The 24342-nt window shown below is 35.5% G+C and overlaps 2 protein-coding genes across 2 annotated transcripts in view; one reads left to right on the top strand and one right to left on the bottom strand.

Annotated features, from left to right (window-relative positions):
- Positions 1-8295, top strand: part of LOC113059237 (regulating synaptic membrane exocytosis protein 2-like) — a 136116-nt gene extending 127821 nt beyond the window's left edge. The window contains 5 exon segments of the mRNA XM_026227582.1: positions 3375-3516; positions 4363-4475; positions 4571-4672; positions 4766-4905; positions 6341-8295. Of these exon segments, the coding sequence (XP_026083367.1) occupies positions 3375-3516; positions 4363-4475; positions 4571-4672; positions 4766-4905; positions 6341-6556 (713 nt within the window). The 3' untranslated portion in view covers positions 6557-8295.
- Positions 8296-12152: 3857 nt separating this feature from the next.
- Positions 12153-21225, bottom strand: LOC113059235 (dihydropyrimidinase). The gene is made up of 9 exons (XM_026227581.1): positions 20686-21225; positions 19634-19792; positions 19241-19420; positions 16642-16831; positions 15404-15560; positions 15092-15233; positions 14706-14848; positions 12751-12958; positions 12153-12642 (listed from the first exon to the last, which is right to left on the bottom strand). Exons 1-9 carry the CDS (start codon positions 20935-20937, stop codon positions 12568-12570), a joined length of 1506 nt encoding a protein of 501 aa, XP_026083366.1. The 5' UTR covers positions 20938-21225; the 3' UTR covers positions 12153-12567.
- Between the last annotated feature and the right edge of the window lie 3117 nt (positions 21226-24342).

Raw genomic sequence — 24342 nt, 5'->3', positions numbered from 1 at the left:
CCCGAGATAAAAGATGCACGTCAGCACGGCGAAATAAATCTTGTCTATTTGAGAGCCGAAGAGAAAGGAGGAATTATCAGCCTATGTGCATGCAAGTGTGTGTGTGTGTGTGTGTGTGTGTGTGTTTATCACGTGAACTGTGGGTGACTGGGATGTGGACAGTCAGGGTAAGAGGTGCTCAGGTTCCTAATGACCACACACACACACACACACATTTGCAGTATCTCTGGGTAAAGCTCATGTGCCTGGAGGAGCATTTGAAGTGCTGAGCCCCACCGCTGCCTCTGATTGGCTGGGAGAGGATGCAAGAAAAGGAGCCATGCTCCGCCTCCTCCCCCTCCTGCATGTGTTAGAAAGGAGATGGCTTGAGGAGCGCTCACTAATGCTGCATACTCCAGGGAGATCAGTCGACGCTGAACGTTCTCCAGCTGAAGAACCCAAAACCAACCCTGACTGAAGCGAGAGCCCGTCCTGCATCCGCTGCAGTTTAAATGTTGTTTAAGAGCACTCTGCACTCTGAGTTTAGCCCATCGTCAGCAGTCTCATCACTACAGCATCTTCTCCATTCGGCCCGGCTGTAAACATGGGCAGGCAAAGCCACGATGCCACATCCACCACGAGCACAGGTTCGGGCAGCACCGGCGGGCGCATGCAGCGCTCCCAGAGCCGAATGAGTCTGTCGGCTTCGTTCGAAGCGCTGGCCGTCTATTTCCCCTGCATGAATTCTTTCGATGAGGAAGATGGAGGTAAGATGTGTCACATATGAAGATGTCCAAATGAGCATCTTGCATGTCAGAGTTTATGCGTTTTTCAGGATATTTGGTTTTATAGAGCATACCAACTGTATTATCCATGTTTATTTTGGTTCATGGTAATTTCTGCTTTCTGGTGGAGTTTACAGAAATGATGAGAATAATTGTGCATGGCTGTCAGGAAAATAGTTATTATTGTGCATAAATTACTGTGACAGTTTTTAAAGCACTTAATAGTCATGCATTGTGTTTTGGTGGGACTCAAGCATCGTCATGTGTTATGACCTTGAAGGTGTTTGATTTTCTTTCTCTCCAGCATCTGTCTTTCTCCCCCTCCAGCCGCTATAAAGGTTAATAAATAAATATCAGATGACCTTTCATATCTTTCAGAACAAATACTTTTTGTGTGATGTGTAGGTGGAACCAGATTTTAATTAATACATTAATATTTTCATCACTGAGTGAATCTCATAAGATGTCCAGGTCACATTTCACACCATTTTTTATATTTTATTTTATTATTTTATTTTTATATTTTATTTTAATAACTAAAACAAAGGAAATAGATTTTTTTTTTTCATTTCAATTAAGCACATTTCTCCCAAAATTGTCAATATAATTTTACTTTTAATTAATTTTACTTTTTTGGTTATTATAGTTATTTTACTACAAGAATAATACTGTAATACAGTGATTTATGCTAATTTAAAAACAACAACAGAAGAACAAAGGCAGTACAACACAAATACCATCATGATGTATAAACATTTTACAATTTAATTTTGGAGTGTTTTCATTTAATAATACATTTATTTAGTTCAAATAACAATTTGGGGAGGAAATTGTGCTTATCTGTCAGGAAGATTGTGTTACATCATTTAATAGAGCTTTGTAAGCGACAGTGTACGCAAAAATGTAATTGTCATTATTTAATACAGCTCACCTTCATGTTGTTCCAAACCTGTATGACTGACTTCCTTCTGTGGAACACAAAGGAAGATAGTTTTAAGAATATTAGTAACCCAACAGATTTTGTTGACTTCTATTATATGGACAAAAAGTACAATGGAAGTCAAGGGGAACTCAAACTCTTTGGTTACCGACAGTCTTCAAAATATCTTTTTGTTTTCTGTTAAAAAAAGAAAGTCATACAGGTTTGGAGCGATGACATGAGGGTGAGTAAATGATGACAGAATTGAGATTTTTGGGCAGACTGTCAGTTTAAGGGATGACTGAATTGAGTCTTCTGACATTGTGCATCATTGTTTCTCGGGTTTTTATCGGTCAAGTTCAACAAGACCACAACCATTAGGAGTTCTTGATTATTATACAGTTGTGCTGTTGGTACAGAAAAGGACGGTCACAACCGCAGCTATGTTCGTCATCCTCTTGTGTTCAGCTCAGTCTCAGGGCCGAAAGCAGAGGCGGATGACATTGAATGAAAAGAAAATGAAGCCTGCCGTGTGTGACCTGTGATTGAATGGTTTACTCTCAGCCATGTCTGCTTCCTGTAGCCAGCCTTCATTCTCCTACCTATTGAAAATGGGTTCTGCATTCTGAGTAGCCCTCACATTACTGCATCATCCTCATTTGTGTTAGGCAGTAAAAGAACAGGGTGTGCATCAATTTTGGACATCTAAACATAGTAAATAAAGCAATAAGCAACAAGAGAACGCATTTAACAGCTTAACAGTGATTTTAGCCTCAGGTGACTTATTGCTTGGGAAAAATTGTGCAATGAATCGTAATAATGGGAATAAACTACTGTTTTGCAAAGTAATATAGTCATTACTCTAACTGTAGGTGGTTTACAGGTGGCAGGAAACATTGCAACTTAGGGCATTAATAAAGAATGTGCGGTGTGATATTTCAAAAATGTTTTCTTCCTATTTGTTATAGTGACAACTCTTTAGCATACATTGGGAAACCTTAGATAATTAAAAAGATAAGTAATTAATGATCAAATGTGTAATAGCTGCACCGCTAGCAGCACCAGAAATAATGATGATTTCCCAAACTATTGACAAATAGATAGTCAATTTTCAAAATAACCAAAGTGTTTACAATCTTTAGGACATCTACCTAAGAGTTGCTTCTTTATACTTTATGCATGCTAAACTGATATAGAAGAAAGTATTTTAACATTAAATAACCTTACACACATCACAGTCAAAAAGCTGGTTATTGCATTTAACATGTATTTCTTCTTTCTTTATGACGGCTGTGAATTGTTCAGCTCGGGGGATGCTGACACAGGTTGAGGTGTTTGGTCATGTCATGCTTAATTGTGGTTCAGTGCACCTGTGTAACCCGTCATGTCAAATCACCCTGCATCTCATATAACTGACACTATGGCGTGTCTGTAGGCCAGATATAGAAACAGAGAAATAGCAGTGTGTCAGAAACAAGAATTTGTTGAATCCGGTCCATCCTGTTGGAGCAGAACCACTATGTCTGGACGTTCATATCACACCGTCTAGATCAACAACACGTGAGCCACGTGTGAGGCTCTGGTTTTGTGTTGAGCGATGTGCAGAAACGTGTCCTTCATCACTCTGCTTTTAGACAGACGTCTTGATATCCTGACTGACAAACTGTCTCTCTTTCTCTCTGTCGCTGTAGAAGCAGGAGGAAAGAAGCTGCGCAGCACTATCCAGAGGAGCACGGAGACAGGACTGGCTGTAGAGATGAGAAGCAGAATGACCCGGCAGGCCAGCCGGGAATCCACTGACGGCAGCATGAACAGCTACAGCTCAGAGGGAAAGTGAGTAACAAAACATACATGAATTATGCTGTATTATTTATGTTTCTGTATGTACACGTGTATGTGTATATACATTTATATAAAATAGTATTATTATTAAAATACATGAATGATACTACTAAAATTAATAATGAATTGTTCATATTTATTAAATTATATGTATATTGTAATGCATTTTTATTAATTAAAAATAGTAATACAAATAAATATATTGTTTATTTTAAATAATTATTCAAATAGAGTATTATTATTCATAATTATATATTATAATCTAGATATTAAAAATCTGTATTAACATTGTAAAAAAAATTATAATTTATATATCCATATTTTAAAAATTCTTATTAAAATACATAATTATAATAAGAATTTAGCATTCAACAACATCTGTGACCTGTTACCATGGAAAATATACTCTATTCATTATTGTATTTAAACAAAAATTGATTGACAGTGATGTCAATTAACAGTGAAAGTCTATGGGTCAGGGTGTTGCAACAGATGCAATTAATAATGAACTTTGACACAAAGTATCACCTTAGGACTAAACATTATATAAAATAATATAATCTTTCACCTGCTGCCATGTAACTTCTACACAATACATGCAGCAACACCAAAAAGTAGCTATTTACATGGAGAAAAATCCATTTTACAGGTAGTAATCAGAAGTTAATCTACAAAAACAGCAATTTTGATGACTTTACAGCTACATTGAAGTACACAGCAAAACAAATGTAACCACTTTAACCAGCTTAAACGATTTAAACATTTTCAGCAGAATGTCTTGCCCCGTAGACACTTCCACTGTAAATGCATCAAAATAATCAAAACATTTTTTCTCAGCCTCATTTTCCCCGGAGTGAGACTCTCTTCTGACAGTCAGTTCAGTGATTTCCTGGATGGACTTGGCCCCGCCCAGCTTGTGGGGAGACAGACATTAGCCACACCCCCTATGGGTGAGCGCTTGTTTATTTGATTCTGTAGCACACAAAATCCCTACAGCAATATTACCCATGTGTGACTCATATATCTTGATTTGTACCATGTCTAGGTGACATTCAGATCGGGATGGTGGAAAAGAAAGGAGCTCTAGAGGTAGAGATCATCCGAGCCAGAGGCCTTGTGGGAAAATCAGGTTCTAAGGCACTGCCAGGTGAGAGGGGTTACACTTTCTGATGGGGATTTCTCAGGCACCTGAAAACTCATCACTCGTGATTAAACTCCATCTGTGGTTCTTCTTCTCCAGCCCCTTACGTAAAGGTGTATTTACTGGAGAACGGCGCCTGCATAGCCAAGAAGAAAACTAAAGTAGCACGAAAAACACTGGACCCTCTTTACCAGCAGCAGCTGTCGTTCGAAGAGACCCCAGGAGGAAAGGTTTTACAGGTAAAATGTCATCACTAATAGTTTAATTTACCAGTCTTAGGTAATTATTTCATGGTCATTTGGTCACTGTACACAGCTACAATACCTGTAGTTTTAAGTAATAGTCAACAAATACATTTTAATAGCCTTCAATTGAATTGAATACAATATACAGTATGTATTTATATGCGTATATATATATATATATATATATATATATATATATATATATATATATATATATATATATATATATATATATATATACACACATTTAATTTATCTCTGTCTATATATATATATATATATAAATATAAAATTATTATAAACTATACTTTCAAATTAAAAAATAAATACATATTTTTTCATATATTATTAAGAATATTCTATCTAACTACAAGCAATAGCACACATAAGTACAGTAGAATAAAGATAAAAAATAAAATAAACATTGATTTTCAGAAATTGAATAAAGTAATCAAATGTAAACCGCATTACATATTGGACTGTATAAATGAAAGATTATTCTTTATTAAAGTTACAAAAGCATTTCAATGAAAGACATTCGCATTGAACAAGACTGAATGGTTAGTCAATGTATATTTTCTTTACTTCATTGCTGTTGTTGTAATGTCTGGGAAGCCAGAATGTGCTTTAAGTTGAATATATATATATATATATATATATATATATATATATATATATATATATATATATAATTAGCTTATATAATTTATTCAATCATTAAACTTTTTTGAGCATAATAAGATAATACATTTAAATGAATTTAAATCAACACTTTTTTTTTTTTTTTTTTACAATATATTGATTTAGATAACTTTTACATTTTTTATTAAGAGGCATGGTCTCAGTCTATCACTAATGTATAGTAATTGTCATTTTTTTTTATGATTGTGACTTAATATTAAAGCTGCGGTAGGGAACTTTTGACGCTCTAGCGGTTAATAAACAGAACTGCTTGCGTCTTGCGGAAGAACATTGTAGCCGGAACTACTTCTCTCTGTTTATGTCTATGAAGAATCACAAAGGTACTGGGTTACTCCGCCGCGGTATCCCCGAAGCAATCAAAAATAGTCAGAATATAAACACTTATTATAGGTGCACAGTAGTGATTCAGGACAAGTTAAAAACACGGTTTGGAAAATGGATTCATGGTGTACTCTCTTATTATATACATTTTTCTACATTTTGAATACAAAAAAAGTTACGGACCGCAGCTCTGATTGGTTGTTTCTTACCGGGCGCGGTCCGTAACTGCAAATGGCAATAGGACCACTGGGAGGAGCCAGAGGAGCTTGATTTTTTTTCACAGATTATCTGTCTCATATTCTACTGTCAGGACATAATGACAGGTTTAACAAATATGAAAAATATATATATTTACAAAAGTTACCTACTGCAGCTTTAATGACCGTTTATTCTCTTCCAATCGTAGATCATTGTGTGGGGAGACTATGGACGTATGGACCACAAATCCTTCATGGGAGCCGCTCAGATACTTTTAGATGATCTGGACTTGTCCAACATGGTTATTGGCTGGTTCAAGCTTTTTCCTCCCTCTTCATTGGTCGACTCAACCTTGGCCCCGTTGACCAGAAGAGCTTCCCAGTCATCTCTCGACAGTGGGTCTGGGCCGTTCGGACGCTCGTAGCAGTTTTCTGAAATCTAGCGTTACTGTAGCAGCCATTGGGTGGAGTTTGAGATTTGCGACAGGTCCCGCCCCCCCGGTAACACTGCATGCTTGATGTTGTGTGTTCAGAGCTTGTTTCTTAGGGGTGAAAAAAGCGGTCGCAAAAAAATGCTGCACAAATTGTGTGCAAAAAGAGCAACCCCTATAGGGCAGGGACGAGACAAAGCTGGAAAATTGTCTCCTTAGCTTGAGGAACGTCACCATTCCTGCTTTTAGATCCTATTTGAAGCCATTTGAGATGAGTCTGAACTGAGAACTGACCCATCGAGTTCTTCAGAAGCCCTTTTTGAAATGGGGTGAAATGTTCTTTTCAACTTTCTTTTCCCATTTATGTTTCTTTTAATGTTGTATGTATTTGTATCTACATGGGCTAACAGTGTTCCTTGGGTCAAGCCATGCCAACAGACCCAGAAATGTACACACAAAACAAGAATATGACATGGGAATGAACACCTCACTCCCCAGTCAACCGAGAGATGAAATGTATAGGCTTGATTTCTCTTTTAAGATCAAATTGAAGTACTGTACTTCTCTTGATACCGTATGAAACCTAAACAAGAAATAATGAGGTTTTTTTGTTGCATGGAGAAAACTTTAGCTGAACCTAACAATAAAAGTGGATAGAAGATAATTTTCTCAGACTGCTACTTGCAACAACAAAAAAAGATGACAAGAAAAAAAAAGAAAAATGTGTCAGATCAGCCATTTTCAACAATTTCTATTATTTGTAAAGATAAATTTCGCTAGTGCATGATTTTCATGGGGAGTGAATGCTACCGTGTGATTTAAAAAACAAAACAGAAACAAACCATGAAACCTTGTTTTGTGTCCTGTAGACCGTTCATTGGTCTCTCTACTGTATTTTTACAGACAAGCAGATAAATGACAAGTTGAACATTTTATTTACAGTGAGAAATCTGTTCATGTGACAAATATGTAAAAAAAAAATGTCTATGATTTATTATTGTAAAGGCGTAAGCCTTATGAAGCTAAAGATGATGTGCAAATTGTACGTTTCTCTACTTCTCCCTTGTCCCAGGGTAAACTCTCTGTACTTATCGTTTCGGTCGTCAAATTTTTCATTGTTCCAGTACTTTTAGAATTTTCATTTTCAGGGCTTGTTCGTTTCCTACAGCTCTTCTAGTTTTAATCTATATATTGTTTTGGAGTTCGCTCGTTTAAAAAGCATGTTGAAAAGGGTTTTTGGCAACATGGCTTGGGCACATCTTACAGTAACTCAGCATGTTTTGATAAAGACGATATTTGGAGAGAAAAGAAAAAGCGGTTTGTTGTACAGTGCATGTCGACGGCGATCCTCTCTCCCCCTTCACCCTCAATTGGTTTTTAGTGAAAATTAGGCAGTGGTCTCACACGGACTAGAAGGGCAAAATTCTGAATGAACATTCCACCCTGTAAGATCATACTTTGACAAATTTAAGGGAAAAACGTGACCAGGGATTTTTATATCTTTATGGAAATATGAGTTGCAGTATTCCTGACAAAAGAGCCCAAAATTTCACGAGGTCTTTTTACCGGAGATGGCTGCAGCTCGCTGACTTTCGCAGTATTGTGCTGTACAGTTTTCCGAGCATGATGCTGTCTGCAGAGAAATGCACATCGGGACGATGATATTTGCCACACAATATAACTGGTTTTTATTTCTTCGTTTCAAGGAAGCAAGTCATTTAATATATTTTTGTTAGTTTATTTACAAGCCAAGACCTATTTATATTTTATTTTCTATTTTTTAGTAATAATCAGAGCTTCTTATATCGGAGAAGTTTATGAATCATAGTTTTATTGCCTGAACGGAAATATACACTGAGACATTACACCTCTTCCTTTGAAAATAAACTCTTCTGATTAACCAATATGATTTTTTTAAACTTATCAAGCTTTCAGTCTACTTATGATTTTTGTGTTAAGTCTGTCACAATCGACAGAATTCTAATAGAAATCTCTATTAAAGCAAACTCTCTAGATATTGTCATCTTATGGAATTGGGATAATGTCTCATGATGTCAAAGGTATGTTCTGTTCCAAATCATTGGAATTCTTTTTTTTTTTTTTTTTTTTTTTTGGTGCAATGTGTTCATGCCAAGGCTATGTCTTGGTCAAGTATGGTTGAGTACAGAGATTTATGTAAGTTATTTTTCAAATTAAAAAATAAAAAATGGATATTACACTGGAAAATGAGCATTTGCAAACAACAGCAATACGTCTCTAATGTTTCTTGACACGACATGAAAAACAATAGAACATATATTACTCACACATACACGTTTAGAAAAATAATTTGAGATTTAAACACTTTATTATATACTGTAGAATATATAAATGATAAATGGTGTATACAGACATATATGTACTAGTTGATAGTTTCAGAATTCTTAATAATGGTTTTAAGTTATTTATTCATTATGTCATAAATTTGGTGCTATAATTTTGTCCTAGAAATGTTTAGTTTTACTGCGTTATCAAAATGATCAAGATACTTTGAAAGCAAGCATGTGGAAACAATTAAACAATGAAATGACCATGTTATTATTCCCCCCCTGAAAACCCATTAATCATACACTGTTCTGTGGTTATGAGGAATTGCTGAGATGATGGCTAAAAAAGGAAGCAAACCACTGGGGGATGAAAACACTTCCTCCTCTTTTACTTTAAAAAGATGAATGCTGGACTGTCACAACACTCACGAGCTGACAAGACTGACAAATAAAAGGTATGTTTAAAAGTAAAAAAAAAAACATATATATATATATATATATATATGTATGTATGTATGTATATATATATATATGTATATGTATATATATTAAATGAAATACTTGCATGACTTCAAATAATAAGATAGGGTGTTTAACTCATCACAAAATCAAATAGAATAGACTAAATTGAATTGTAACAGATTCACTGTTTCTTCAGTCAACATACAGTATATTTCTAATTGTATGATCATATATATATATATATATATATATATATATATATATATATATATATATATATATATATATATATATATATATATATATATAATACAATTGGTATTATAGAACTCAAGCCACACTGTTATTGCTGTTATAGATTACAAAAGAATCCACTTGATTTTATATTGAAATATATAATGAAATGATAAAAGCACATTTTTAAGTGTGGCTGAAGTGTCTAAATATGTTTTGTGGCCACTGTAGATCAAAATAATTCAGATGTTGAAGTGATGAAATCATTAATCATTTCAAAATCTCTGTTCCTTCAGGTTATTGAGACGAAGATGATGATGATGATTCAAGCTAAACTGCATCAACTGGCAGGAGGACTACGAAGGGTCTCGTCCAGAATATGTGGTCTCTACATGACCAAAACCACAAAAAGCTGGAAGGAAAACTTCTCCTCCTGTTGACCTGTTTTAGCACCAGCCTTATTCTGAGCACCTTGCTCTTCCTCATCCTCCACTTTTCTTTCAGATGTGTTCAGAAGGTCTCCCTTCCTTCACTTGTGTCTTTTGTATAAGCTTAACACCAGCGATGTATTTCTCAGAAAGGATCAGCTGTTTCGGAGCCTTGGTTTTGATCTCGATGAGTATGAAACAAGTGAAGAGCCTTCTTCTCACTTTAGGAACCAGTTCAGTGATTTCCTTCAACATTCAGAACACGTTACGGAACATGAAACTTCTTGCAAAAGGCCTCCTCTGCAACTTGGAGGAAAGGTTATTGGATATTAACACAGAACCCCTCGGGAATTATATTTAAATGCTAAAGTGGGTGGGAAAGCAACTTAAAAATTACTTTATAAACTTGCAGTTAGGGAGTTACCATGCAGATTTTACACTAGAAGCAAAGGTGGACTCGGAGCACTTCAAACTGTACCTCACCGAGGCCGAGAAGTCTTTAAACCAGACCGCGCAAAATGTGTTATCACTGACTAACGCTTTGTCTTCGATAGGAAAGATACTGTCTCCAACATTAGCTCTTTTATTTCTCGTACTTCTCACTGCTTTATATCTGAGAAGATTCCACATGGACGAAAAGTACAACAATATATACATATACGTATATGTTCCTGGCCTTGCTGCTTGTTCTGATACTGCTGTCCTCACAGATGGTTCAGCTCAGGGTTTTGCTATCGGAGCAGTTTTTCTCAGATGTTGCAGAGAAAAGAGCTGCCTATCTACATGAAAAGATTTTAAGAAAGCGGTGCAAAACTAAAGCAGAAGAGCATGAAGGAAGTTTGACGACCTCAGCCATGCAGGTTGGTCACATGTTTTCTAGTACATATTTAAACATCTTTAAAACTGAATACATTTACTTCAGTGTGAAACATATAAAGACTTGTTTTAGGAGAAAATATCATAAATTAAGTTTACATTTTTTTTCCACATATTCAAATAGTTGGATTTCTTCTTGCTTTAAGAATAGACCTCATTTAGTTTTATGTATGCTTTTGAAATGACCAGTGAGGTAAGAATAATGCATTTAAATCAAGAATATATCCTCTTAAAGCAAGTCTGCAGTTTTGCCTCTCCAGAAACATACAGTAGCAGAAGGTGTATGTTGATAGACTCTAGTGTTGCAGCACACATTCGCGTTGTGAATTGTGTTGTAATACAATTGGGATACATTTAAAAGAAAAAAAAAAACTTACTTTGTGTGAAATCAAACTTCAGTAGCTGTAATTGCAGCTCAGTTTTTGGTGCCCCTTACTCTTCCATAAGCAGAGGACAAACTAGATGCTGTTTAAATATACTTGAAGTTTGCAACACACCAGCCATAATCTCAGGTTTGATAGAGTACATTGACAACACAACATTAACACTTGTTTTTATCAACTAGTGTAACTTTTCGCACTGTAGAAAGGAGGTGTCCAGTTTATGGTGACCCAGTCATCATCGTATAAGAGGCAAGTGGATAATTAGCCACTGGGTCCTAGTGATCAATTTGTTCAGCCAAGGAGCCCTAGTGGTCATCACACATTGTTTGAGACCGGGACCATGGTTTTCATTTTGCTCTTCAGGGGTTAACAGACTCAGATTGAGGTGGAAGACACTGAGCAATGAACATATACATATGTTTTAAACTTGTATCCTATAGAAGAAAAAACGTGCACAACCATTCAAAAATTTAGGGTTGATAAAAATTAATAATGGTTTTGAAAAATCTTATGTTTACCGAGGCTCTATATATTTGATCACACAGTAAAAACAGTACTATACTGTGAAATACTGTATTAGTAAAAAAAGAAAATTTTAAATTCTATTTTAATATATTATAATATATTTAATGTAATTTATTCCTTTGAAAGCAAACCTGAATTTTCAAGGAACATTATATATATATATATATATATATATATATACATATATATATATATATATATATATATATATATATATATATATATATATATATATATATTGTATATGGCATTCATTTGAAATATAAATCTTTTGTAATATTATAAGTATCTTTAGTGTCACTTTTGTTCAATTTATTGCATCCTAACTGAATAAAAGTGGCTTTTCTAAAAAAAATCATCTCTTCTCAGAGTCTGATCATGATAGAATATAAAAATTTATTTAAACATTTTGTAGCTTAAAAAACTAAAAAATTTATTTGACAATACTGTATGGCATTTTTAGGGGAGGACTTAAAACTATTTCAGAACTGATCATTGTTCATCATTAATGCCCGAGTGGTTTGAAGCAGCACCTTTTTCCACCTCTAGAGGGCTTTTGAGTTCTTGAGTATATACAGTAGTTTATTGGGGGAAAATACGGTTTTATGGGTTCTTCAGAGCAGTGTGTTGGTTTCTGGGTTCTTTGCAGAACCAAAAAGTTATTTGTGAAGCTTTCCTCTGTGGCATTAGGCTGAAACAATTTTTCTGGTTGTAGCGAGAGGATTAATTTTTAATAGTATATTGCAAATTCATCTTATAAAACACTCCTATAAAACATTTTCTTCCATGATTCAAGATCTATTTGGGGCTACAGATATGATTTCTCCAGTGTACGGTTCTCTGTACACAGCACTGGGCATTCCAACCTAAAAAAAAACGAAGACAGAATCATTAACAGTAGTTCATATTGCACACAATGACCACACTTCAAAATTTGCTGGGCATTATTAAAGCAGAGCCCAAACTTATTTAACCTTTTCCCGCTGATTAATCCTCTTATACACAAATTCAGCGAAGGGTGTCCGTGGGATGTATCGTCCCGCGCCTGGCTTTGTGAACAGTTGCCCATTTTCATAAACCACCTTCCCCCTGGAGATCGTGACCACTGGAAGCCCATGACACAGCATTCCCTCAAAAATGTTATAGTCCACAGCCTGGTGGTGAGTCTTAGCGGAAATCACCCTAAAAATAACATAAGATTACATTAATAAAAACAAAAGTTGACTTACTGACTTACATTTATATATAATGTAAACCAGTGTGTAAATATATAATTATGTATGTACTGTAGGCTATTGCCCAGTGCATCCTAATGTATTAAAACAAATACCTTTGAGCCAGTTTAAAGTGTGTACAATGGCAAACTACAGTTTTTCAGCCCAAATCTGTTGTTTGCCATATTCAGCTTATTTTTTAGCCATTCTTTTGCTGTATCAGCACAGTTGAAGGAATGAGCTCTGCATGGCCATCTGTCTCCAGAACTGAGACAAACCAGCAGAAATAAGAGTTTTCCTATTAAGATGACAGCTATTATCTTAAAAAGCTAATTTAGAAAAATTCCATCAACTGATACAACGCAAAGAATATTAATTTTCACACTGGATTCGGCCTGACTTAACTTATCTGCACAATGTTTTCATTAACTGATTTATTATGTATAAAAATGCATACCTTGTGAACCACCATTTATTGTTGAATCTATTATAATACTTTGAAAGACAATACAAATTACAGCATTTCAAAATGATGAATGCTACAGTTCCAAGTTTGAGGTTAAAGGTTGTACTGCTTGAAATATATTGCCTCAAATATTGCAAACTCATTCTTATCTTCTGACAGCTTCTCTTTTACAGTTTCTTTATTTTAAGTTTTGTTTTGTTTTGTTTTTGCTTGCAGAAGAACTTAGTTCAACATTTACACTTGGTAACAACTTATTGAATATGAATCACTTGGTGCCTATGATTAACCCTTACAAGGGGTAAAATCATAATGCTTTATCTTAATAATTATGGGTGGATATTTATGCAATTTCATAACTAAATTACCTGTCAGTCCAATCAAATGTGATGTACACTTATGTTTTGATCTAAACATAAAGTGTATGTTAATGCAAATATCTTGGACAACGGTCTTGCTTTCCATTATTTTCCTCTTAAGAACATACAGTACATTGAGTTGACCCTAATTGTCTAATATGAACCCAGAAACATCACCGGTCTCTTACACAAGCGCTCAGCTCTGATTAATGCAGCGCTGCTGTGCGCTCAATTTCAGCACATTGCTCCTCGCTGCTTAACTCACATGGTTATTTGGTTATTTGCCTAGGAGGAGAAGGATTCAGCCCAGATTCATGGGGGAAAAGGAGCAACAACGTGGCCCAATTACATAAGACCCACGACGGTCTGCTGTTTCAGTCCTCTCCTCTCATGCGTGTGCTTTATAAACGACGCGTTTGAGCAGGAAGAACGCTTCAGTTTCTCCATTTATGGTCATCTCTTCTCAGCCAATCGGATGTGTTAATGCTTCGTCATGGCAACATCTGCACTTATAGAACCTGTATGACCCCATTCAGGCAAAAACATGCTTAACCATCAGCCCAGGTATTTGAACCTACAGACGTTTATTGCCCATTGTAATATCATTAAAATAATTCCTGCCTGCAGAAATTCAAACGGTTGGTGGGGTTCCAAACGTCCAAGTTTAAAACAGACCATATTTGAAATGGTGATTTAGTCTTCTGAATTTTGACGTCACAGCTGCAGTTATTCAGTTATTCTTCTCTATTCAAATTTATTTAAAGTAGACTTTGTCTTTTTTCTCATATCAAATGTCTGGCTGTTAGGAATGTCTGCGCAATAAAGCACGGCTCATTATTCATTAGGGCATGTAAATGAGGTCACATGTAGCTTCCTAGGCTGCGGTGAGTTACCTGGTGGCCTTTGGGTCCCATATGACCAGGTCTGCATCAGAGCCTTTAGCAATTCTTCCTTTTCGAGGATAAAGGTTGAAGATTTTTGCTGCGTTAGTACTGGTGACAGCTACAAACCGGTTTTCGTCCATTTTTCCGCTGTGCTGGGGAAAATAAAGCCACAAATTGTGAGTTATTTTTGTGATCGCTGCACCCCACATCCAAGAATGAGAAAGTTAAAGGTCAGCACTACACTGACATAGATAGACAGACAGATAGATAGATAGACAGACAGACAGACAGATAGACAGATAGACAGACAGACAGACAGACAGACAGATAGATAGATAGATGGATAGATAGATAGATAGATAGATAGATAGATGGATAGATGAATAGATACTGACCACTCCCTTCTCCCATATTACAGACATCCTATCTTCAACACCATTGACTCCGTTTGGGATTTTGGTGAAGTCGTCTTTCCCTAGGGCTTTCTGACACACTGAGAATGTGCAGTTATCGGTTCCTGTTACGCTTAGATCATCACTGTAAGATAATGCACATTATCACTTTATCATTCATGATGCTTTAAAATATTACTTATTTTTTCATCTTGGAACATGCTTGAACTTTTGTATTCTATGGAAGAAAAGAAAGTCATGCGAGTTTGTATAGAAATGTTAGTAAATGTTGAAACCGTGAAAGTTCCCACAGACTTGGCCAGCAGGTCCATGAGATATCCAGGGGTACTGGGGTCTGGTCTCAAGGGTGGGCCCATGACAAAACTAGCAGCATGAGCCCAATCCTTATGCCAATAGTGAGTGCCATCTGTGCCAAGTCCAGCCGCAATGGGCTCTCCAAACACCACTCGGCCTGACGAGAGACAATCAGTGTGATCAAGGATCAATATTGAGTGCATGAAAATCAGGTTTGGAAATCACATCACCTCAAAGGTGCCAAAACCACCTCATCTTACTTACACTTATTAAAACATTAAATGGTGTTGTTGATGTTCCCCCCATTTTAAATCTATAATCTTACCCATTTCCAAATGAAACCATTTTAATGTACGATGCGACTAAATTGTATTTCCTATAGACTACTGCTCAAAGGTTTAGGGTAAGATTTAGTTTTTTCAAAAGACTTTTAATACTTTTATTCAGCAGTGCTGCATTAAATTGACCAAAAGTGACAGTTATGTTTATAATGTTATAAAGATTTGAATTTCAAATAAATGCTGTTCTTTTAAACATTCTATTAATCAAAGAATCCTGAAAAATAAGTTTCTGCACAAAATATTAAACAGCACAACTGTTGTCACCAATGATAATAATAAGATTTATTTTTTTTCAAATTCAAAAATCAAACAACATAGAATGTTTTCTGTAGGATCACGTGACAAATAAAACTAGAGTAAGGATGCAGAATATTCAGCAATGCCATCACAGGAATAAATTACATTTTAAATTGTATTAAATAGAAAACAGTTCTTTTAAAAAGTTTAAATATTACTGTATTTTCATCAAGTAGCCTTGATTAGAATAAAAAATGACTTTCAAAAAAAAAAAAAAAACCTTTTTACTAATTGTTCAGGTAAGTTGTTTTCAAGTGGAAACAAGTCAGGATTTTTATTTGAAATAGCGTGCAATAAAAAGACCAGGAACATATGTGACCCTGAACCAAAAAAAAAACTGAGATACAACTATTTAAAAACTGGAATCTGAGGTTGCAAAAAAATTTAAAATATAATCTAAACATTGAGAAAATCACCTTTAAGTTGTCCAAATGAAGTTCTTAGCAATGCATATTACTAAACAAAAATTAGTTTTTGATATACTGTATTTATAATAGGAATTTTACAAAATGTCTTCATGGAACATGATCTTTACTTAATATTTTGAAACTTTCGTCCTATCAATAATCATGTTGTCTTGTCTTATTTGATTTTACCCACCATTTCTGCGTGCATTAGCCACCACCTTCGCTGCAGATTTGCTCATGACGTGCACTACGTAGAGCGGGCAGTTAACGGCATGGGCAATAGTGATGGCACGCTGGGTGGCCTCAGCCTCCACTTCCTCCGGACGACACATCTCATGGCCCTCAGGCCCCGTGATGCCCAGAGAGAGCATACGCTTAGCCCCCTGTGTCAGAACACACACAAATCTATATTCACAGGAAATCTAATCTATGCATGCTCTGCGAGACAGCCATCAACTGTATCTCAGCATGCTTCATCAGCATAAAATTCTTCAGATTAAGCAACTACAATCTTTAGATTAGCATTTCTGAAGGAAATAGCAGTGCTTGCAAAGCAGAAAAAGAATAGTATATTTTTACATTTTCTGAAGAAGACAGGAGTGATGCTTGCCTTGCAAAACTCACTGCCACAAAGTCAGGGCATTTATATGTGGTTGCTTAGGTGTTCAGAGTGTTTTAACCCATTCTTTTGTCGTTATCTTGCTCTAGTGTCATAGGTGGTTGCTGAGGCATTGCTATGATTGCTCAGATGTTCTGAATGTCTTTAGTGCCACCTTACAGAGATGTTAAGGTGTTTTAGTGGTTACCAGGTGTTGGGAGTTATTTTTAGTGCATTAATATGTGGTAACTAGGATGTTTTAAGTGGTTGCTATGGGGGGACGTTTACTTGACAACATTTCAGGCCTGAAAACGCAAACTTCTTTGAAAACAATACCATGGTCGTCTCTCTGTAAACTAAAAACACTGAAATTTTAGAAAACAGCAGGCCTATTATTATAAATTGTATTTATTTATTTTTTTTATAATTATTACATGTTCGCATAGTGTTTCTTTACAAAGTGACATCGCCAACTACTGGCCTAATGTGCATAATACAGCACTTTAAGTCGTTTTCGCGATCTGTGAAACACCAAGGACATTTTTTTGTGTTTTTACCCTAAGTCAATATGATTTTGACTTTATATTTTAGGCTTCTCTCTCTCTCTCTCTCTCTCTCTCTCTCTCTATGTCAGCCTCTTCTGATGCTGTTTGGAATGTTAATACCAATTTAATAAGTTAATTAATAAGCATTTTAGATAATTAGTGAAGGCAGGAGTTAAAGTTTACTAAGACTCTTTGAATAAAAATAACTTGAGTTTCTACAGAAGGGGAAAGAGGAAGGATAGACTCTGTGTCAAATAATGCTAAAAGTATGAGTGTGGCTACTGAGACACTATGGTTTGTGTCTTTAAGAATTTCATTTAAAGGTTTATTTTCATTTAAGAGAAAATGAAAAGTATTTCTTTGTACTTTTGGGTTTTGGATCTTTACGTTTCTTTTGAGAAACTATCAAGTCTGTCATATATAGTCATAACTATCATATATAGTCTTTGTCAAGTCTGGTCTTGACTCGTTCCATCTGACCTGAGGCTGACAGATTTGTTACACCTCCTCTCCCTGTACATGATTTTTACAATAGTCTTTCTGGAACTAGTGAAAAACAGCCAGCATTAAATACAACCTCATTAACTCATGTATGCATGTGCTGCCCTCCAGTGGAATCATATTTCACATGTTTGGAATTGTCATGTGATTTGTTCTTAGAATGCTAGGATTTCAAAATGTATTTCAGTTAATTTTAACATTCAATATAAATTGCCTAAATATGTAGATTTAGTGGCATATCATAAAATCTGACCACTCTTAGACTAACATGACACATCTGGTTCTTTCTACTGCTTTTTGAAACATATTGGGCAATAGAAAGTCTAAAAATAAATGTGGTCAGCATTTACGAGATAGAAAATGGCTGGTTATTGTTCGTTTTATAACACACTCACATTAAACATTACATTTATAACAGTTTTCTGCCCTTCAAATGTGTTCAGTTTAAAAGCACAGGCCAGTTCTTGTGTAACATGACCTGTTTGTCAAGGGCTCGATCAGCTTTGCATTTAAAGAATGATTTACAAGAAACACCTGCACACTGGTTTACTCTTCTTAAATCATGGTGAAGTTTAACTCAGGGGTGAAAGAGCAGAGAGCTTTGGGGGGAAAATCTCTTGCCGATGCACAAAGAGGGTTTCTAAACAGATCCAACACTCGTAAAAAGAAAGCTTTTTTTTTTTTAAACTGGTATCTGTAATTCAATGAAGAACCTTTAACATCCATGGAACCATTCCATTCCAAAAAAAAAAAAAAATAAATGCTTCATATTTTTAAAATGTTCTTCACACTAAGAAAAAAAAGGTTATTTTAAGAACGTTTCACTGAAATCTTCTTTTGGGAAAACAGTGGTTCAATGGCCACACTATGAAAACAGCCTTTGAGAACCTTTATTTTTAAGAATGAACAGTAAAGATGATACTGTAACTAAGGGCCACTCTTAAATATGCATAGGAATCTGCTTAGAAAAAAAGAGCCTTCCTCTTTCCATGAACCATTCTCCACTCATATCTGGCATCATCTTTTAAGGTCATGTGTCTTTACGAACACACTGTAGTTCCATGGTAGATTCTTGAATTTGAATGTTTGCAAACAGGAAGCAGAATTGTAATTTTAAGTCATAAATACAAACCCAGAAAACTTCTCACCTCTGCAATAAGGTCTCCATTCTCTGCATGGACTTGAGCTATTGCTCCGATCTCTTTACACTGGGCAAATGTGGCATAGAGCTCATGGTCACGCAGCATGAAGACATCTTTGTAAGCCATGAACATCTTAAAAGAGTTGACACCTTTTTCACGAACAAGACTCTCCATTTCCTTCTTGACCTAGAGAAAGTCCCAGATTTATATGTTAGTGTTAACGATATATCATCACATTTATAGTCAGATGGAAATCACATGTAATCCCACCATGAGGGAGGACCGCACTTAAGTACAATGAAACAGTTTGTAAGTTCATAATTAAAAAATGACCTTTAGTGCAACTTTCATTATTAAAATATAATGTATTTATTTCTAAATATATGGTGGCCATCATACAGTGTCATCCCACCAGGTTACTGCCATATGAAGGGAGTAATCGCAGCAGACTTTGGGGTCAGCCGTTGCTCTCCACCGCTCATAGGCTTCTAAAAGTGAACACCCCTTCTGTGGGATGACAAAGTCCAGGATCATGGTCGTGCCTCCAGCCACTGCGGCCTGTGGACACAAGGTATTAGCAAAGTAAAGCAAAGGACCATCAACACTCACATTGTTACAAATTAACTCTCTAGTTCCATCTGAAGCAACTTAGGTTTACTTAATCATACATAAATCATTTGTTTTATCAATCACCATTGTGTTGCATTGCATTAGATGGTTTGCCTCCCAAAATTAGTTTTATATAATAAAACTACAAAGTTTTAATTACATAACTAAGCATTAAACATCAGCTTACTAAGACATATTATCGGATATAGAGTGATATTTATATGCATACTGTTATAAAGATCCCACTGATTCACATTACAAGCTATCAATATTTCATCTTACTTTTTGGCAATATATATATATATATATATATATATATATATATATATATATATACAGTATAACAAAATGCTTTGTTTTTTGCTTAGTTCCATCCTCTGTATAATACTGATGTGCTTTTTTCCCTCATTTTCATTAAAATATTATATAGGCCATAAAAGCCTGATGTATAAAATATGATAGTTAAAACGATTTTTTTCTTTTAATTTCTAAAGGTTCTGGGTTCATAGTGCATGCATCAGATTGCATGAACTGTCTGTTCTATCCTGTAAGACATTTGAGTGACTACGTCAGTATGCAGTAGGTGAAATTAAATATTTAAGCCATAATGTTCTCTTACAAGCACACTGAGCTTATTTAAATAATTAACTGAGCTTATTTAATAATGGATTTCCCCAAATGAGCTACTAACAAACCTGTCATCAGTTAGAATCATGAGACTAATGCCATCAATAGGGGCATTATGCTTAATTTCAGTGTTTTTATTTCGTTAAAAAACAATTTAACGATTATTTAAGGAACAATGATAAATGCACAAAACGATTTCCATCAATTGTATTTACCTTGGTACCGGTTTGAAAGTCATCCACAGCGGTGGTGCCCATGAATGACAGCTCCATGTGTGTGTGAGTGTCTATTCCACCCGGCAGCACGAGTCTGTCTGTGGCATCGATGACCCGAGTGCCAGCTGCTACCTGCAGATCTGAGCCAACTGCTCTGATAACTCCATCTTCAATAAACACGTCTGCCATCTCCGAGAAATCCTCATTTACCACCTTCCCTCCTTTAATTAAAATCCGGCTTTGAGTTGTCATATTTTCTTTTTAGTAGCTGACTAATGCACAAATGCGATGATTACAAAAGAGTCCAAATGATGTTCAATAGATGAATTGTTTTCTTAACTAAACATGCAACTCTAGAAGCATGAACATGGAACACTGTCTGTCAGTGTTGGGTTAGAAGTGTGATCTGCAAGACTGGAACTGCTTTTTCATTTCTTTTTTGAAACCTCTCACCCATTTCATTGCGAAACCTGCCCAACCGACCTATCCGTTTTAGCCTGTTTCTGACACGATGAGCATGATTTATCTGAACTCGGTTCAGTGAACCGGTTCAAATCAATTCATCACTCAAGAGTTATCCGAGACGCCTCCAGGTCCTAAATATAGGAATCTACAAACTTTTAGAACTTTTTTATAATCGTATTCTCTTTAGTACGGAAGTTCTAAGCGGCCATGCATTATATTTTTTTCCTTTTTGTTTTCTGGTTATAACGACTTAATTTTCTCGTTATCTCGACATAAAGAAGTTCGTTTTCTCGTTATAACGACTTATTTTTCTCGTTATCTCGACATAACGAAGTTTGTTTTCTCGTTATTACGACTTATTTTTCTCGTTATCTGACATAACTAAAGTTTGTTTTCTCGTTATAATGACATGACAGTTTTACTGTTGCTATAGTAACGAACTCAACTTTGACAGGCATCTGATGGACAACCATGCAGGCGCTCTTACTGTAACCTATATTTCAGCAAATTTAGCTTCACCTAGGTAATAAAGTCTACAATTCTGTATATAAATAAAGGCTGATCAATCACTGTTGATTTTTCCAGAGACAGTACAACGAACGTTTTGTTTTTGTAATTAACATGTTTAAATGGCAACACTTTTAAACTCACTTTTCATTTTCCCTTTATTTGAATTACTCATTATATGATGTGGCAGATATCATGTGTGTTACAAGCTTCTGTTTGAAAAGAGCGTCCATGTGTAGGACTAGGTGTAGTGTGTGTGTGTGCGTGTGTGTGTGTGTCTGTGTGTGTGTAGAAAAAAAACGATTACAACATTATAGAACAAAACTGAATTAAATTAGCCTATGGATTTTACATATACATCACATTTCTCATCAATATGGTTAACAATAAAGATTAGTAATAAGGAAAAGAAGCACATCAGCCTGCATCGTTAAATCCCGTCCTACTGTAGATAAACAGAATACAGTGACGTCAACCTTGGTTTTGATAAGCAGTTATTTTATGACACAGAACGCGTTGGTGAAACTCATGCATCTAGCAGGAACTTAATACAAAAAATATTCATATTGATTCAAGCATTTAACATTTATGAATTAATTAAATGTCAGTAATGAAGACTTCACAAATTATAGCGATCATGAGGAAGGTCCGCATTCAGTAAAGTGGATAGTTTACAACGCCCCATCAGTTATATTCAGGTCTATAGTGCCACCTGCTGGAGCAGTTTTGTAACTTCTTAGAGAAAATTAAGTCGTTATAACGAGGAAACGAACTTCGTTATGTCGAGAAAACGAGAAAATGAAGTCGTTATAACGAGAAAATTAAGTCGTTATAACGAGAAAACAAGAAGAAAAAATATTATAATGCATGGCCGCTTAGAACTTCCATACTTTAGCATAATCTTTGTGTTGAATAAATGTGTCAGGATATCTTTAAACGTCATTCTGTGAAATCTGTGACCTGTTTTAAACCAGGTATGAGCAGAATGATGAACTTGACTAATCTGAGCCAATCGGCTCGTTCGGATGGTTAGTAAAAAATAAAAAAATAATTAATTAATTAATTGGGGGAAAAAATAAAGATTTTTGAATTTTGTTTTATTTTTATTTATTTTTAAATATTATTTTATTATAATAATCTCGTGTTTTAAAAACATCTGATATAATGGTCATAACAAAAAGACATGGTAGCCTTTCTAAATGCCATGTTTAATTTAGTAGTCAATTTAGCCTAGGCTACATTCAGCCTACATCAAGTGTTTGATCGAAATAAATTATTGATTTGAAATGAAATATTTTATTACCTCAATCCGTTAATAAACGTTAAATCCTCCGCTTAATCGACAGTTCCCAGCAAGACTTTTAACAAAGAAAAACGAACAATAAACGTTGTAATATTTTCTGTTTTCTTCATTGTTCATAAGTTCTCATTTGTTGTTGTTTTTCGTATTTAAATGTTCGCCCACAAGATGGCACCATTTACCCATTTTTGTTTTAGTTTGCGTGATAAAAAGGGATACAAGTTTGTTTTGTGATAAAAGCATATTAAAGTGAAAGTTGTGGATCTGAAATGTATGGCAGCTTGCGGGATTCAGAGACATTCGGTGTGAGGAACTTAAATCCCACATGAACCTTCTTCCCCGACAGTAGCAGCAGATATCTTGATATTTGCATTCTGTGATGAAGATATCATCTCACAGTAATTTTAAGAGTAAGGCTACATTATGCAAAATAAGGTTTATAATAATATAATAATGACCAGTGAAAAAGTTTATGGTACAGTGTCTTTGACATGATCTGCAATGTGCTATGCATCTAGGGACAATAAAGAACTCGATAAAACATCTGATTTCCAGCTGTTTTGAAAGGCAAATTTGCTTAATTAATCTTATCTTAATCATTATGCAACACCTTGACTTAAAGCTTTCAGACTGGGATATCAGTCAAAATCTGAATGTGCATAAAAGTTCAAAAGCAGCAATAAAACTAGAGACACTTTTCTAAAAGGTCTCTTTTAAAAGGGGGGGTGAAATGCTATTTCATGCATACTGAGTTTTTTACACTGTTAAAGAGTTGGATTCCCATGCTAAACATGGACAAAGTTTCAAAAATTAAGTTGTACGTTTGAAGGAGTATTTCTGTTCCAAAAATACTACTTCCGGTTTGTCACAAGTTTCGGAAAGTTTTTTTCGAGTATGGCTCTGTGTGACGTTAGATGGAGCGGAATTTTCTTATATGGGTCCTGAGGGCACGTTTGCCGGAAGAGTGCGCGCTCCCGTATAGCAGCGCACTGAGAGCACAACAGACTTCACTGATCAGAGCGAGAGCGTCGCGAAATGTCACAAAAGGAGTGTGTTTTTGGTTGCCAGGGCAAGACAACCCTGCGCAGATTACAAAAAGAGAAACAGCATTAAGGGACCAGTGGACGGAGTTTATTTTTACAGAGCATCAACGGAGTTGTGCAAGTGTTTGTGTTTGTTCCCTGCATTTCGAAGATGCTTGTTTTACAAACAAGGCCCAGTTTGACGCCGGATTTGCGTATCGTTTATTTCTTAAGGATAATGCAGTCCCAACGAAAAAGGGTCACGATCGTGTGTTGGAACCGCAGGCGGTGAGTAAAACTGCTTAAAATATCTCTGTGTTGTTAACTTAGCTATCAGCGCGTAAGCACATCAAGTAAACAACA

The sequence above is a fragment of the Carassius auratus genome, chromosome 41 (assembly GCF_003368295.1).
Source record: "Carassius auratus strain Wakin chromosome 41, ASM336829v1, whole genome shotgun sequence".
Classification (NCBI taxonomy): Eukaryota; Metazoa; Chordata; class Actinopteri; order Cypriniformes; family Cyprinidae; genus Carassius; species Carassius auratus.
This window is presented reverse-complemented; position numbering and strand designations above follow the sequence as displayed.

What these genes read in the sequence shown, in the direction of transcription:
- LOC113059235 (XM_026227581.1), bottom strand. Translation starts at nt 20,937, where the DNA reads ATGACAACTCAAAGCCGGATTTTAATTAAAGGAGGGAAGGTGGTAAAT. An exon ending in ACTTTCAAACCGGTACCAAG is followed by an intron (nt 19,793 to 20,685) that starts GTAAATACAATT and finishes TTGTGTCCACAG; the next exon opens with GCCGCAGTGGCTGGAGGCAC. An exon ending in TAACCTGGTGGGATGACACT is followed by an intron (nt 19,421 to 19,633) that starts GTATGATGGCCA and finishes GACTTTCTCTAG; the next exon opens with GTCAAGAAGGAAATGGAGAG.